General features: G+C 39.8%; 2 protein-coding genes across 7 annotated transcripts in view; both read right to left on the bottom strand.

Annotated features, from left to right (window-relative positions):
- The window catches only part of Pggt1b (protein geranylgeranyltransferase type I subunit beta), a 51738-nt gene extending 46466 nt beyond the window's left edge, over positions 1–5272 (bottom strand). The window contains exons 1-2 of one of the 2 annotated variants that reach the window (XM_034518084.2): positions 5085–5272; positions 552–670 (exon numbers count right to left, since the gene is read on the bottom strand). In XM_034518084.2, the coding sequence (XP_034373975.1) occupies positions 552–670; positions 5085–5224 (259 nt within the window). In that variant the 5' untranslated portion in view covers positions 5225–5272. Of the gene's footprint in view, positions 1–547; positions 671–5084 lie in introns of those variants that run through there. The other variant, XM_076912678.1, reaches the window with a different exon arrangement.
- Positions 5273–6305: 1033 nt separating this feature from the next.
- The window catches only part of Ccdc112 (coiled-coil domain containing 112), a 132133-nt gene continuing 121744 nt past the window's right edge, over positions 6306–16694 (bottom strand). For all 5 annotated transcript variants that reach the window (XM_076912676.1, XM_076912675.1, XM_076912673.1 and 2 more), the window contains 6 exons: positions 16106–16181; positions 15356–15746; positions 12054–12467; positions 10311–10406; positions 8863–8981; positions 6306–8425 (listed from right to left, as the gene is read on the bottom strand). In XM_076912676.1, the coding sequence (XP_076768791.1) occupies positions 8395–8425; positions 8863–8981; positions 10311–10406; positions 12054–12467; positions 15356–15746; positions 16106–16181 (1127 nt within the window). In that variant the 3' untranslated portion in view covers positions 6306–8394. The remainder of the gene's footprint in view (positions 8426–8862; positions 8982–10310; positions 10407–12053; positions 12468–15355; positions 15747–16105; positions 16182–16694) is intronic.

Here is a 16694-nt window from a genome sequence, read left to right as displayed (position 1 = left end):
CCAGCAATTGGGAGGCAGAGGCAGGCAGATTTCTGAATTTGAGGCCAGCCTGGTCTACAGAGTGAGTTCCAGGACAGCCAGGGCTACACAGAGAAACCCTGTCTCGAAAAAACAAACAAACAAGAAAAGAAAGAAAGAAAGACAGACAGACAGACAGACAGACAGTAGTTGGCTAAGAGAAATTTTCTTTAGAGGAAAAAACAATGGCTAGGAATGAAAAACAGAGCAAATGCTAAAGGACTGGTCATATCATATATAAACATTAAATACAAATAATGAATCATTAATATAGGCATATTCAACACAGTGTGTAGCTACATTTGTGACTCTCAATGTAATTCCCATGACTCTGATTGTTTTCTCAAGACAGATTAAAGCTAGTACTAGTTATGTGTTGTATCTGGACAGAAAGGGATCCTGAACCACAAGAAAAACAAGGATATGCAAAGTATGCTATGGGTAGAAATAAATATTATGATTTGCTAATCCCATGCATGTCATGCCAAGAACAGCTAATCATACTAAAAATAAAATGTTAAAAACTCACTCACTGTCTTCTGTGGGAAGAACCTGCAAGGAGTAAATCCACTCTATTATATCGTCCTTATTCACCACATCCAAGGAGTCCAGCATATCCAGCCCAGAGAGTGCAAAAAATGCAATTGTCAACCTAAAAGAAGAGAAAAGGAAAATGTCACCTTAACTATCAAACCACTGAACCATTTTCTGGCCTAAACCCAAACAAAATAAAACAAAACACCGAAGGAAAAACCACCACCAACAACAAAATAAAACCAACTGAAACCCTTCATTCCACTTTTAAAATAATTTAAATGCCATCCCCCACCTTGACAAATATAAAAACAAAACAAATAAAACCTCATAATTTATTCTTAGTAACTGAATATTACCAGTCAAACCCTTGTTTTAACTTTTTAAGGGATGTTTAGAATCATGAACACTTCTCAACTGTGGGTACAGGAATCCACTGAAGCTCACATGTGAGCAACGTGAAGCCTAAAAATAGGTTTTATGTGTTTATTGTGTTCTGCCTGACACACCACTAGATTTATTTTTTTATTTTTAGTTAGAGGTGTCAGAATATGGTCTAAAAATGGAGTGGTTTGAGGATAATTCTGAGTGAGAATGGTGAGAAAACTCCAAGAAAAAGGTAAGAGTTTGACCTCAGTTCCTTCAAAATCACAGAACTGTTGGATTACAGCTCCATGCCCTTCCCAGCGGTGGAGGACAGTTTACTTCAGATTATTCATTACAGCTGGCTGTTATGATTTGTTTACTAGCCTCTATAAAAGACATGTTTCTGCCACTTACAGCTTAGCTTGCCCATCCTGTGCAACAGTTTGTCCTTGTGATTGTAGATACTTTACTCATGTGACTCCTCTTAACCCTCAGAATCTAATCTGTCTGTCACTCTGAATAAAGATGGCTATTGCATGAGCCCTTAGTCTGTCTCATTTATCAGCTCCATTCTCCCAGGTCCCACCACCAGCTGGAGTGTAAACAATGGGTATGGCGTGCCCGAGAATGTGGGTTTGTGCACAGGATCAGGTCCCTGGAGAGAGAGGCCTGAGTTGTCAGTCTGTGAGGGTAGAATTGCAGGCAGTTTTTAAGTGAACCACAGTGCGTGCTGGGAACTGAACTTGGGTCCTTGCAAGAATAGGATATACTCTTACCTGTGGAGCTATCTCTCCAGCGTCATCCAGTTCTTCCTGTAGCTGCTTGTTTAACTTTCTAGAAGAATGCAGCCTGATTATGCATAGCCCTTCCTAAGGCTAAACAAAGATGTCTTCATTATTGAAGACACTTGACAGTCCCAGTCAGAAGTGATGATTTAGGAAAGGAGCAGCCAAGGTTCACCGCCTGGGAAAGCTACCGAGCTCACACAGAGCAGTGTCCCCAATCACTGTCAGATCATCACGTCTGCACCCTCACCACACACTGCTCATCTGTCTCAAATCAGTACAGCCAAACTCCATCACTGCCAAAACATGGTCTTGGAAAATTTCATTTCTGCTCATTAAAAAAATGTAATTTTTTTGGTGAAACAGTAAATAATATACTTCTTTTCATGAGGTCAGTGCCATTTGAAAATAAAAAAATCATTTATTCCATGAACACAAAAACTACAACTGTCACCTTAAAGGGGACAAGAGATAGTTTATTCTGGAGCCAAATGCAAGTGATCATGGCCCAGAAACATAGGTTTCGGTTGTCCTACATTCTGTACTCCAATGTAGTTAGAGTTTGATGAAGTTTTTATAGTAACAGAACAAAGAAATTCATAAATTAAATCACTTTTCAAATATATGGTAGAAATACTAGGTAGATGCTAAAGACTAAGGCGAAGGGGGATCTCTGCCATAGGCTCCTTACTCATTCTCTGACACTCCGAGCCTTTTTGCTGGTGGAAGTTTTAAAACACATTTCAAAGGTTTTGTATCCATTAGTAACAAGGATGTTAGGTCAGACACAGAGGTGGGCATGGAATGGGATTTTGAAAATGCAATTATAAATCTTTACTGATAGCTAGGTTAAGTATCTCTTCACTGTATTAATGGTGCAAATTTTCAACTTTTTTTAATGCTGGAATGAATTCATGGCCTGCAGCATGCTAGGAAGTCGCTCTACTACTGAGCCACATTCCTATCTCTGGAAAAGGTAACTTGAAGTCTAAGCATATAATACATGATATATAGCAACTCATGCTGGCCAGCCAGTATCTGTGGTATGGGGAGCTTCTGGGGCCGACTGGCAGGAATTTGACATTGGGCCAGGACAAGGAAGTAGGCTTCAGGCAGGAATCTGATAATGGGCCAGAACTGGGAAGTAAGCTCAGGTAGGAATCTGATTTTGGGCTAGAACAAAGAAAAGGAGCCAGGCAGTGGTGGCGCACGCCTTTGATCCCAGCACTTGGGAGGCAGAGGCAGGCGGATTTCTGAGTTTGAGGCCAGCCTGGTCTACAGAGTGAGTTCCAGGACAGCCAGGGCTACACAGAGAAACCCTGTCTCGAAAAAAAAAAAAAAAAAAAAAAAAAAAACAAACAAAACAAAAAAACAAAAACAAAACAAAAACAAAACAAAAACAAAACAAAAACAAAACAAAAAAAAAAAAGAAAGAAAAAAGAAAAGGAAAGTAGGCTCAGATATCTTAGTCAACCTGAAGAGCCCTTAGAAACAGTGATCAGGACTTTGTTATTGTCTTCCTTGTTCCTTGACTCTTTGTGTTTGTGTTGCTTGTTCCTCAACCTAGAACTGACCTTATTATCTGCATGTATCTAAAATGGTATAAAAGCAGAATGGGAGAAAATAAACCCACCTCAGAACTGGCTGGGGTCATGTTATAGTGTTATCTAATTGTCTTTTTCTTTTTAATACTCGCTCTGTCCTAGAGAACCTGTTGACTGACTGAGCTGGCTTGGTCACTGTGGATAAAGAGGAAAAAAGTTTCACTGCTTCTTTTAAAGAATCTGTTCATCTCGGAGCTGCTGAGATGGCTTACTGGGTTTCTAGTCCCAGCACCCGCATGGTGTTCACAGCCAGTTCTAGGTCCTCTTCTGGCACCCATGGGCATCCGGTACAATGCAGGCAAAGTACTCATACACGTGGAATAAAAAAAATTAAATGCTTAAAAAAAATTCTGTTCATCTTCTAGGGCTCAGCTCACATTGCTTGACAAATATTTGTTTATGCCTTGCATATGGCAGCTGCCACCAAAGGTTCTAGCGCGACACTGTCCTGTACGACATAGTGAGAGACGCTGCAAACGTTGGCAAACAACAGCCAGTGGCTAAAATGTCGTGGAGAACATGAAGTGTGTTGGCCATTGTAAAAGAAGAACTGAATTTTAAATCGGACCTAATTAATTCAGATGACAACAGCCAAATATGGCTACTATCAACTCAAAAAAAGGCAGCTCCAGTGTTATATAAAAGACAGAATGTTATTAAACAAGCCAATAACTACAGGTAGTTGGCTGGTAGTCAAGAAAGGTTTCTCTAAAGAAATACAGTACATGTAACTGCTATTTACTTCAGAAACTACCTACATTAATAGCAAAGGACTCTACTCAGAGTGCTAGTCTGCCTTGTGCAGCTCCATTTCCGCACCTACCATCGTTAAATATGTCTTGATCACATGTGTAGAAGTCATCTATAAAAATTCTCAAACTGAACCAGTCATAAAGTGTTCAAAATATACTGGAAGTTCCTAGTTGAGAAAATGTAGAGGATGCCAGCACAAAACCAATGGGCGTGGTGGCTCCTGTCTTTAATCTCAGCACTCAGGAGAAAGAGAGGCGGGTAGTTCACAGATGAGCCTTGTCTACACAGTGAGTTCCAGGTTATTGTGAGATCTTGTCTAAAATGAAATAAAATCAATGTTTCTTATCATCCGACCCTAGGTATCTCTGATACCAGGTTCCAAAGCACAGCAGTGCACAACAACTATCTTCCTTTGCTTTTCTCAGATCTATTCTATAACAGTTCCTTATCCTTTGCCAGATGTCAAACATTTGCAAATTCCAGTCTTAGGGTTGCTTCAGAGGCAACACTGAACCTTTTTATCCTAATATGAGATTTACAATTCCTCCTAAGTAAACTTCTAATCATATCTCAGAGGTTTCCCTACCTTTTAATAAGAATTAATTAAGGGGAGAGGGCAGGACAGGAGTGATGAGGGACGAACGCTTCGTATTTTACTTTCGTAAACGTAAGGAGACAAGTGACCCACAGGCTGTTAAGGGAGTGGGAAAAGGAAGCTCACAGAAAATGGCTGGGAAGTGAAAAGAGGCGGAACCGGGAGACTCCAAAAGTCCTGAGCTAGGAGCTCCACACACCTCCCAGGGCGCTAGGAGTGGGTGTCGGCAGCCAGCGGAGATAGAGGAGGGAGGCCGGGACAGAGGAAGTGCAGAGTGGCGGGGAGCCGGGGGCCTCGGACAAGGCGGGGATCGCAGTTAAGGCCCGGTCTGGCGGCAGCGAACCCGGCAGGTCCCGGCAGTCCAGCCGGTCCGCGGCGCGCATCAGGAAGGCCGCCATCGCCAGCCCCTCCACGGCCGCGTCCTGTTACCTGCTGGTCTCCAGCGAAGAATACCGCTCCGGCAAGACCTGGAGGCAGCGCTGGAAGAACCGCACGTGCCGGTCCCGCAGGAAATCCAGCCGTTCTCCTTCTCCGCTCCCCGCCAGTCTGTCGTCCTCCGAGGCCGCCATGCTGCTCCGGAAGCGACACCCACCGCGATCCGGAAGCAGTTGGCGCGCGGAGAAAAGTCAACTCTAGCTTCTCACCGGCGTCAGGTTGAGGTCAGCAGCCGACCCGAGACCGAGACCACCGCAGGAGCCTCGTCCTGTTGACCACCGAAAACCTCACTGGAGCATTTCGTCTCTCCTCTCCCTAGGATGGACAGTCTTTTCTGCTCAGTACCAAAGTTTTCCATTCTCGAGTGTCGTAAAATCAGTTCATAAATTCCGTTAGATTTTGTTTTTCCGAGACAGTTTGTGTGTAGCCCTGACTATCCAGGAACTCGCTCTGTAGACCAGGCTGCTCTCGAACTCAGCGATCTGCCTGCATCTTCATCCTGAGTGCTGGGATTAAAGGCATGCGCCACCAACCCTGGCACTTAAGATTTTTTGTGTTTGATAAAATTTCAGAGTGAAACCCATTTCTTCTTCTGCTAACCAAAACATTTTAAATCCTAGCCCTAAACAATGCAAGAGTGTGAGATCTGAAACTTTAATTTTGCAAAGACATATTTTTGGAGGGACACACTTTTAAGCTGAATGAATAGGAACGCTAAACATACAGTTAGAAACGGGAGACAAACGTTTTATTAGAGATTTATCAATATTTTGAAGATTCAGACATTTTTCTAAATATCTTTAGAATATCTGAAATTATTTCAAAATGCATGCACTGGTGTCCTCATTTTACAACGTTTTGACCTATGCTGTGTACTAAGTATGGTGCTTTTAAATTGACCATGTCAAATTGGAAGGGAGCAGTTCAACTGATTGAAACTGAAATGGACCCTTGAAATGGACCCATCAAAGACCAAAGTATTATATGGCAGAACTCAAGAATAATTAGGATTAAAAGAATATGATCAGGTACTGGCTCATATTAAGAAAGCTCAGGAGCAGAAGATAAAGCTATCCAAGCAGAATTTATGAAAATCAAACAAAATATTCAAAGAAATATAAGTAGGCAGTATATGTAAAAGTGTTTGCTAAATAAGGATTAATTTTTGCTTAAATACTAAAAAAAAGCATTGATTGTATAAAGGGAACTAGACAATTTAAGAACTACTTCTACTTTATTTCCTCTTGTTGACAGTTTAGAAATACCGATAGAGATTTCCTCTTAATAAGTATAGCAAATAGTAAATTTGATTTATGTTTACAAATACACAGACATTCAATCATGGGTTGACTTCTTATCCCAGAAGGCCAGGCTATAAAATGTTGGGCTTTATGGATCAGATAGCCTGTCACAACTATTCAGGCCTTCAGTTGCAATTTCACTATAACACATAATTAGCTATAGGCAACGTATAACCAATGGACAAGGCTGTTTGATAAAACTTTATTCATACAAATATAGAATTTAAGTTGCCTTGGCCATATACCATCCCCTTTAAGTTCACAAGGCACTCGTGAGGAAGGATTCCACCAAAGATTAGGCCTAAACTAGATTCTTTAAAAACCAACCAAATTTTGGTGTACTTTTAATTGTAGAAAATCAATTTCTTACAAAACAGCAACCTATGGGTTTGTGTTATACTTTATAAACTCAACACTCCAAAGCACCTGAGTGACTTTTGGTACTCAGCAGTTGCAGCACAAACCTGGCAACCTGAATTCAATTCTAGGGACCAATATAAAGGTGGCAGGAGAGAACTACCTCCAACAAATTGTCCTTTAATATTCCCGCAACATATTGTGGCACTTGTGTGCCTGTCCCCAGAGACATGATACTTACATACACACACACACACACACACACACACACACACACACACAACAACAACAACAAAGGCTGGAAGTAAAGATTGTGGAGCATACTTACGGCCCCAGGTTGATTCTAAACACCAGCATCAAAGACATCCAGTAGGATGCTTAGCTGTGACGCAGGCAACTGGAGCACATTTGTGCACAATACAAAGCAACGCAAGAAAGGTTTGCTTTCTTACATCTTAGACAGCTCTTCTGCTCTGTTGAATTCCTTCATCTTGCATATTCCTCAATTGTTCCAAATTATTTAAAAGAAGAAATAAATAACTAAAATGGGCATTTCCAGTTAGGAATACTTCCTCATTGTGCATCAATAACTATACAATTAAAATTTACTTTCCAAACTTTGGAATCTAATTACTTATGCAACTATTAACTGTTACATAAGAAAATGTTTAAATCTCTAATCCTAGTAATTTTGGGGCCATTCAGACTATATATGTCTCAAATTATAACTAAAGACATTTAAAGATAAAATTTGTAATAAGTAAATGTCCTATATTTTATGTATACAGTACTTTCCTTGTGAATTGAAATCTATTAAAGTTAAGACGACATCAAACACTTTATATGAAAAGCTGACTTGAGTTCTGCTTTCATACATGAAGTTTTCTACTTTTCAGTCCAAAAACATCAGTATACTGTTTAAAACTAGCTTACTCCAAAAGAAAGAATGTTCCTACTTTCAGGCAAGCAAAAGAAAATGGTAGCAGCCAATAAGGTACAAAGACACAAAGATTTTATAAATCTGTGGAGTCCAAAAAAGGTTGGAAGAGAGTTTGACACAGTTGCAGGAAACCCGGAGGATAACATCATATTATATGATAAAGGACATGTAGTTAGGGAGGTTATTTAAAATAGTCTCCATATAAAGCAAAGCATGCTTTAATCAAGTACAAAATATCCATTACACAAAAATGAAACAATTAACAAACTACCATTTTGTTAAACTTAGAATGAACAACTCTTAAAAAAAAAAAAAAGACACCTTATGTTTTTGTGACTTAAGCTTAGTTACTTCCAAGTTATAAAAGTAACAAAATTTTGGCTTAAAAAAGACTGATTCTCCCAAATTGTGTCACTAAGCCATGATAAAAACATCTTTGAAATATTTTGAGTATTTAAATGTAATGTTTGTAACACAAACCTATTTAAATAACTTTCATATCAATAACAGGCCAACATGTATCATCTTTGTACAAACAAAATACTGACAATGCTATAAGACACTTAAACCTCTCAATTCATACACAGCACAATAACCAACCTAAGTTAGTGCTATTTAAATAGCATAGTTAATCGCCTTCTCCTGAAATAGCAATGTACTAACATTCTTATCAGGTGACTAGCAATTGCATTATCTCATAGTCCCTCTAGATTCCTTGCCGCCAGGTTGGAATGGCCCTAAAGAGAAAAAGAGAAAAATCAATTATAAATAAGTAGGAAGGTAAAAACAACGGATCAAATGGCAACCTAAAATATCCATGTAGGGTTGGTGAGATGGCTCTAAGGGTAAAGCAGGTAAAGGCACGGACAACCCCTGCTGGGTTCCTGAGACCACATTGTCCTGAGACCACATTGTGGAAGAAGCAGTCCTCTGACTCACATGCACTCAGAGCAGCCAGAGCCCTCACATACCCATGCACAAAACACAACACAATACAAATATATAAAAAGTTAAAATAGAGATTTGCTTTAAATCTGTTGATGAAAATATATATATATATATATATATATATATATATATATTCAGAAACTGCACAAAATACAACCATGCATAAAACTGCATAAAATAAAACTCATTATAAATTTCTATAAATGAACATCTACTACCTTCTTACCTGTGTGGGATATGGAGAAGAGGTCCAGAGCCGGATGGGCCTATCTTTTTGGTTCGTTCTTCCCAGCCTTTGGTAGGTTTATAAAGCCTAGAGGGATCTCTACTGACATTATTTTCAACCTGTGATCAGAAGTAAAATAGTATCGGTTAACTTATATGAACTAAATTTGTACTGATAAAGTCCCCAGTAACACGAGGGAGTTTTAAAAACTATACTTGGTATTACTCAAACATGAACAAACTACCACATCCAAAATAAGCTCCCATTGTGTGTATGCTGCTAACATCAATAAATAAACTGCGAAATTATCCTTTCCGGGTTCTATAATTTTATTTCTATTTTAATTACAAGAAACAGACTGCAGCTTATATAAGAGCACTATAACTGGACAATAAAGGTAGAATAAATAATACCAATAAAAACATCCATCTATTGACCCATGAGGGTACCCACATTGGTTCTGAGCCAGTACCAGTGGGACTAAGCAATGCCCACAGCTGCTGAATGAAGGGTCAGAAAAAACAATGCGTGAGAGGAGAGAGGAAAGTCAGGATAAAAAAAAAAGAATGCTTCTAAAATGACTTGGTGGAACTCAAATAATTGCTAAAAATGAATTAAGTTCTTCTCTGGAGTGCATAAGTGTGAAATATGAGACAGAACAATGAGATAGAAACACAGTGGTTCTGCCAGGCTCCTTAAAGTCAAGGAATAAGGATGAGGAGGAGGGAGTCAGGGAAGGGTAAGACATTCTGATGTGCTCTGCTCCTGGCCTGAACATTTCAGAAAAAAAATTTTTTTTTTTTTTTTTTTTTTTTTTTTTTTTTTTTTTTTTTTTTTTTTGGTTTTTTTCGAGACAGGGTTTCTCTGTGTAGCCCTGGCTGTCCTGGAACTCACTCTGTAGACCAGGCTGGCCTCAAACTCAGAAATCCGCCTGCCTCTGCCTCCCAAGTGCTGGGATTAAAGGCGTGCGCCACCACCGCCCGGCCTTCAGAAAGGATTTTTACTGATTTTGGCGTAAAGAAATGATAAATAACTGAAGAGGTGACTATGCTTAATCTGACTTAAATACACATAATGTACATGTTACATACATTAGGAAATGTAGAACTCATTAATATGAAAATTTTATGATTATATATTGTTTGAGAAAATATGTTTTAAAGGTAGATATGTCAGCCAGGTAGTAGTGGCACATGCCTTTGGTTCTAGGACTTGGGAGGCAGAGGCAGGTGGATTTCTGAGTTTGAGGTCATCCTGGTCTACAGAGTGAGTTCCAGGACAGCCAGGGCCACACAGAGAAACCCTGTCTCCAGGGAAGAAAAACAAAAACAAAAACAAAACAAAGGTAGATATTTTAAAGCAGGGCACAATGGCATATGCCTACACAGTCAAGGACAGCCTGGGCTACACAGCAAGAGTCATGTCAGAAACAAAACACAATAGAATACCTTTTCTTTTAATCTTGTTAGTCGCCTTTGTTTTTCTGCCTTCTCCTCTTCTTTTGCCTGTCTATCTAGAATTTTCAGTTCGAGTTTATGTAAATCCTAAGAAAGTACCAACAAAAAAGATTACATAAAAAAACACAATCAACATAAATTTGCTTACCTAAGTGTTTGCAATTTAAATCAAGTCAGCGGCCCACTCCTTTAAAGGTGTTGTTTTCACAGGAAGGCTAAGAGCCCCCTTCCCTGACTGTGACCCCTGCTGGCCTTGCTTCATTGATGTCTTTTAAACTGTCACTTATTTAACTCAAAGGCTCACTCTAAACCTCTTTCTGAGTAAACTAAACCCATTTTTCACCAATCAATAAAGCTTCCTCTAGAATGGATTCTCTCATGTGAGTTCATATTTTCAGTTTTGTTTTATTTTTTCTCATCTTTTAAAAAAAATTTATTATAAAGCCTGCTTACTTTGCGGGGAGAGGGGAATGAGTAAGCAGGAGTTCTTTTGTCACTCAGAAGGATTTATATATGTTAACTGAAAGAAATGAAGTTCACACAACTCATGTCTTTTTATCCGCTTTCCTTTGTACCTCCCTTTATGAATGTTGTTGCTGTGCATCTTAATGCCCTTAACGATTCATAACATTTTTTTACTTGCTGAAAGCGATTTTGTTATCCTTTGAGCTTCTTCGCATAGCCTTCCTTGTCTCACCAAGACAATACATTCAGCCTCTCTCAGTCCACACACTCGATCTGGCTCACAGTCTCCTCAACTATTGATTCCCATCTGTTGCTTGATGTTCCAAATATACTAAAAGTATAATTGCGTGTGTGTGTGTGTGTGTGTGTGTGTGTGTGTGTGTGTGTGTGCGCGCACGCGCACGCAGGGTAGAACACTAGGAATTGAACCTGAAGTGTTTAGTTCCCATAAATAACACGGTTGACACTCCTCTAAGCCCTTAGACATGCTCTCCCTTCTGTTAGAGAAGAGCTCTCTTTTGCTTCTCCTTCAAGACTCAACTCAAGCATCCCCTCTCTGACACTCACAGCTCTGGTAAGCGCCCTCTGCACTATCTTCCCCCTACAACACTCTGCCTATACCTAAGTTACCACACCATTTGTCCTAATTAAGTTCCTAGTGGTGTGATGACCACAAGCAAAAGCAACTTGGGAGACCAAAGGTTTATTTCAGCTCACAGTTGTGGCTCATCACTGACTGAGCAAAGTGAGGGCAGGAACATGGAGACCGGAACTAAAACCGGCCATGAAAGAGCTCTGTTACTGGCTTTGTTCTCATGGCTTGCTCAGCCTGCTTTCTTATAGAACCCGGGAGCACCTGTGCAGAGATGGCACAGGTCACAGTGGGCGGAGCCCTCCCACATCAGTCAGTAATAAGGAAGACACCCTATAGATATGCCTACAGGCCAATCTAATAGAGGCATTTTCTCAATTGAAGCTCTCTCTTCCCAGAAGACCCTTGTTCATGTCAACTTGACCAAAAAAAAAAAAAAAAAAAAAAAAAAAAAAAAAAAATCTGACCAGGACACTATCACTTTACTTGCAGACATCTTTTCTACTAAATCCTAACTTACTGGAAGTTAGGGGATAAAGCATACTGACTGTGCTCTCGTGATGCCAGCAGGTGTGTCGTGAAAGATGAGGGGATGGACTCAGTGTCTACGTAAGCAGACCTGGAAGCAAGGCCTTCAGGACTCACTAATGAACTACCTAGGAAGGGTGTTTACTCACTCTTTCTTGAAACCTGGAAATCTCATCAGCAGCCGTCTTCCTCTTCTCTGCCTTTTCTGCCTTTTCCTTTATCTCTCTCTCAAGCCTCAGGAACTCCTCTTGCTCCCTCTTGTGCTGTGTGTAGCTTTCCAGGAGCAGCTTCAGCTTTGATTGCCTCTGGCGCTCTCTCTGCTGCTTTTTCTCTCTCTCTTCCTCTTCTCTGAGCTGGGAAGCATGCTTCGATGACATCTCTAGACTCTTCTGCCTTTTCCAAGCTTCGACTGCCAACTTCTGCTTCTTTCTCTGTTCCTCTTTCTGCTTTGGATTGTCTTCTGGTTTGCTCTGAGAAGGCAGAGGCATGGTGTCTACCTTTTCCTTTAACTTGAGTATTTCCTCCTTCTTTTGCTGCTTTTTGGTTTTCCAATTTTGAATAGACTAAAATGATCAGAGTGAAAAGCGATAAAACCAAACAAGCTTGTGATAAGATCAGCCAATGGCATTTCAAACACAACCTCAGTTCTATTTTCCCAGAAAGATGTTCATTTGTAGATGCTGGATGTTTAGGTTTTTAGGGTTTGTTTTAAACCAGTGCATTTTTTCTACTCACGTTTAAGAAACTTATGGTATACTGTAAATCTCTGGGCCCTGGTTTATTCTTTGGCCTTCCTGTGCATGCAGGAGCCCTCCTGTCTCCTCCATCATTCTCGGGTACTGCATTTCCCTCTAATCACCTCACTTTTGTTTTCAAATTCTATTTTTAGGCAGACAATATTTTCTAAGAGATCTTTCTCTTACAAGGTATCAAACAAAGATTTTAAAACAGGATAGAATCCACTGTGAATTGGATGAGAATGCCCCCATAAACTCTTATTTTTGAATGTTTAGTCCCCACTTGGTGAAACTGTTTGGGAAGGATTGGAAGGTGTATTCTTGTGAGAGGACATGTGCTTCATGATTATGGACCACGATGTAAGCTCTCTGTTCCAGCACCATGCCTGCCTATCTCCTGTTCCCTGCCATGATGGCCATGAACTCTAAAACCCCTAGAACCATAAGTCCTAAATCAAAGCTTTCTTTTATGGAAAGTCACTAAGGCATTCATAAAGTGGTAGGAAGTGATTTTTACACAGACTGTAAACAAATAAATGAGTTAGTGACAAATAAATGAGTTAGTGCCTGGTACATGATGCTTCATAATCACAGGGAAGAATAAAACCATCCCATCTCTAAGTATGAATATGTCAAAGATTATTTAAATTTCCAGCAACCTTTATGCCATACAGTATGCCATCTAAAGTATCACTCAGTCCTGCCTCAATCAGGGAACTATTCCCTCATCTTTCCTTACAATATATCATGTATTCACTCATTCATTCATTCAATAAATCCTACATAGTGAGATAATATGAAAAGCAAAGCTATAGGATTCAGATGTAACTAACAATACCAAATACCATCTAGATAGTACCTCCTGATATGCCACTATTCAAACATATCATGGATTTGTGGTAGAATGTACTTCTTTCACTGAGACAACCCCCCCCACACACACACAAATCTATGAAAAAAGTCAACTGAAGTGAACAGTATGCTTACTGAGCTATTGACTATCACACATCACCTCAGTTCATGATAGAGTAGTCAAGTTTACAGACTGGTATCAAGTCCATGGATCAGCATTGAGTGCCACAGGTCTAGGTGGGACATGGCCTAGGAAAATTATAGGGCATGGTGGAAAAGTCATCAGTGAATGCCCAATGGACCACTTATTTGGGGGTTGAAAAGAAGGTGGTAGCCTTTGATCAAGGAATATTTTGTCAGGGAATGGATGGGGAAGGGAGATGTACAGAAAAAGAGAGGGTATTCAAGGGCATTCAGAGCATGTCTGAAAATGATTAAGTAGCATCATTTATGCAAAACACAGGCCATACTAAAGGAATTTGGGGGTAGAAATGGTAAATTCCCTACTAAACATCTTAAACTCTGTATATTTAACACTCAATACTTGTATTTCACCCAACTTCCCTCTCCTCTAACATGTAAACTACTTCTCTGTGTTCACACCACATTCTACCTCAGCCTTACATTGAATCTGTCAAAGCTGAGGAAATAGAGCATAAGAGTGACGTGGAGCTGGGACTCCTGCTTCTGTTCCAAGGAACACTGTGTCTATTTGTTTCTGAGATATGGCATTCCACAAAGCTGGGAAGCAACCTAAACAGGCTGGTTAAAAAAACAAACAACAACAACAAAAAAAAACGAATTGTTGGGCCAAGAGTTCCAGTAAGGTTGGGGGTTGAGGTCTGTGAAATTCTACCAGGCTCCAGGACAGATAACCGAAAATCTAGTGTTCCAAGCTGTGGGAGAAGAAAAGCCTACACATATTTTAGTAGCTTATGATTTTGAGTCTTTAAAAATTATTTATATGCTTAAAATGTCTTAAAACTCCCAAAGTCAATCTCCTCCCGTTCACCTTATTTTAGATGGGGTAAAACAATGAGAGCAAGAACACAGCCCCACGGCTTTCTCTAAGCTTCAGATTACACATGAGATCGTTATTTGTTTAGAAGACATGTAGTCTTGCTAAACCAGGCAAGTTAAAGTTCACCACAGCTGACCTCAGACAACAGGAGCAAACATTTCTTTAGATTAATGGTTCTCAGCCAAGGTGATTTTGCTCCCCAGGCGAAAAGTGGCAATGTGTAGAGACGTATCTGCTGATTAGAAGGGAGTGCTGCAAGCACCTAGTGCTGGAGCCCAGCTATCACAGTACTAACCACTCCACCATGACAGAACAACCACCACAACCTAGTTAGTCAGCATCAGATGCTGATATAAAACCCAACCTAAGTCAAAGCTGGGCTAACATGTATTTGAAAATGAACCTTGTAGGATATTTGCTATAACCCTCTTATGGTAGCTAAAATTTGAGTCTTTACACAGTGATGTTGAAGTTCAAAGTCAGCAAAGAAACTTAAGAGTCTGCTCCCCATAGCAACTAATGTGGCATTTACTAAGATGACCTTTTCCGGTCGTCTGTGCAGCTCTGAATCAGCCCTTGTCCTGGGAGTGGAGGGACAGTTTTCTGGTGCCTTATGTAATTCCTTGTGGTAGAAATGTTTGGTCTTGGGAAGTCAACCTCAGTTTACTGAGGCTGTACTACTGAGCACAAGTTCCCTAGCTTTTCAACACCTTGCTTTCGCCTGCTGTAAGAGGCTATGGCTACTCTATGCTGTTCGTGGAAAGCTAACGACACAGTTAATCTCTGCACACCTGGCACACAGACACACTCGATTCACAACAGCTGTTGTAATTACTGTTACCTCTTTTTTTTTTTCTTCTAGAGCGAGGAATTTTTGGTACCACTTCTCATGTTGCTGAACCTCATCCGGCGTTCTTCCTGGAAGGTGTTCCACAACCTCCTTCATAAATGTTGGCTTCCCCTTATGTTTGTTCCTCACTTTCACAAAGTTCTGGTGGTCCAAGTCATCCCAGCCCCCCTGCCGACCTCCTGTTTGCTGGAGGAATTTTTCGAATTCTACCACTTCTTCTGGAAGCGTATTCGGTGTCACTCTGTCTACAGGAACTTTGCTTGAGATGGCTCTGAAAGCTTTCTCCGTTTCTGAACTACCCAGAGCCCACGACTCAATCCTCCTGGAGATGGCACTCAGCTCATTGTTGGTTGTTTTCTCTTCCTGAATAAGCTCTTCGTATCTAAAATGAACAAGAATGAAGTTGGAATAACACAATGACCGATCCAAATTAATCTTTCACTCTTCTGAAAGTGTAATTATCCCTGACGGTTGCATCTACCTTTGTTGACATTTCTAATATTAGTAATATTCATGTATGAGCCTTAAAGGAAGTTTGTTTCCCCAATTATAAATAATCTTGCAAACTTTTATTAGAGAACTTCTGGTGTCCAAGATAAATGAAAATTTACTGTAAGTATAAAAGGCAATTTAAGCTGTAGGACAGAAGGCAGTGTTAGTGTTGCTTCTGTATAAGACTCAGTACATTCACAGGCAATGACACAAAGTGAAAATTTTAGGATAAGTTAGTTTAAAACATACATTAGTCTCTGTTCTTCTTTAAAAGTATTGATTGCATTTTCAATTTCTTCCATCATTTCTCTGAGCTTTTCGACAACTGTAAAAAAAAAGTCATATTTTCATATAGCTGAGTTAATAATAAACACAGACTTCCCCTATTTAAAAACATTTCTTAGCCTGAGCAATTAAGAAAACTTGCTCATAAGTACATTTTAAAAGTGATTATAATACTGATTAAAGGTATTTTTCTCACTTATATTATTAAATCCTATAATCAGTATTACTTTTATAAAAATTAGTTCATGTAACACATACTATTGTTTACTTCTAATTTTTATTTAACAGAATACTTTGGTTAAAAAATGCGGACAGTCAGACACAGTGGGATGTGGAAGCAGGTGAATATCTCTGTGTTAGAGGGTAGCCTGATCTACATGTTGAGGCCTCAAAAGAAAACAAAGTTATGCTTAAGCTAGCATGTAAGCATATACACCACTGCCTCACGTTTTCTGTGGCTATGTATGGCATTTCAGAGCCTAGAACCGACCTGATCCATTTGATTTTCCTGTTGACAAACCTTTAAACACGCAGAATGGCACAGTACAAATCC

Source organism: Arvicanthis niloticus, chromosome 14 (genome assembly GCF_011762505.2).
Source record: "Arvicanthis niloticus isolate mArvNil1 chromosome 14, mArvNil1.pat.X, whole genome shotgun sequence".
NCBI classification, from domain to species: domain Eukaryota; kingdom Metazoa; phylum Chordata; class Mammalia; order Rodentia; family Muridae; genus Arvicanthis; species Arvicanthis niloticus.
The sequence above is the reverse complement of the archived record's forward strand: the minus strand, read 5'-3'. Positions and strand labels throughout refer to the sequence as shown.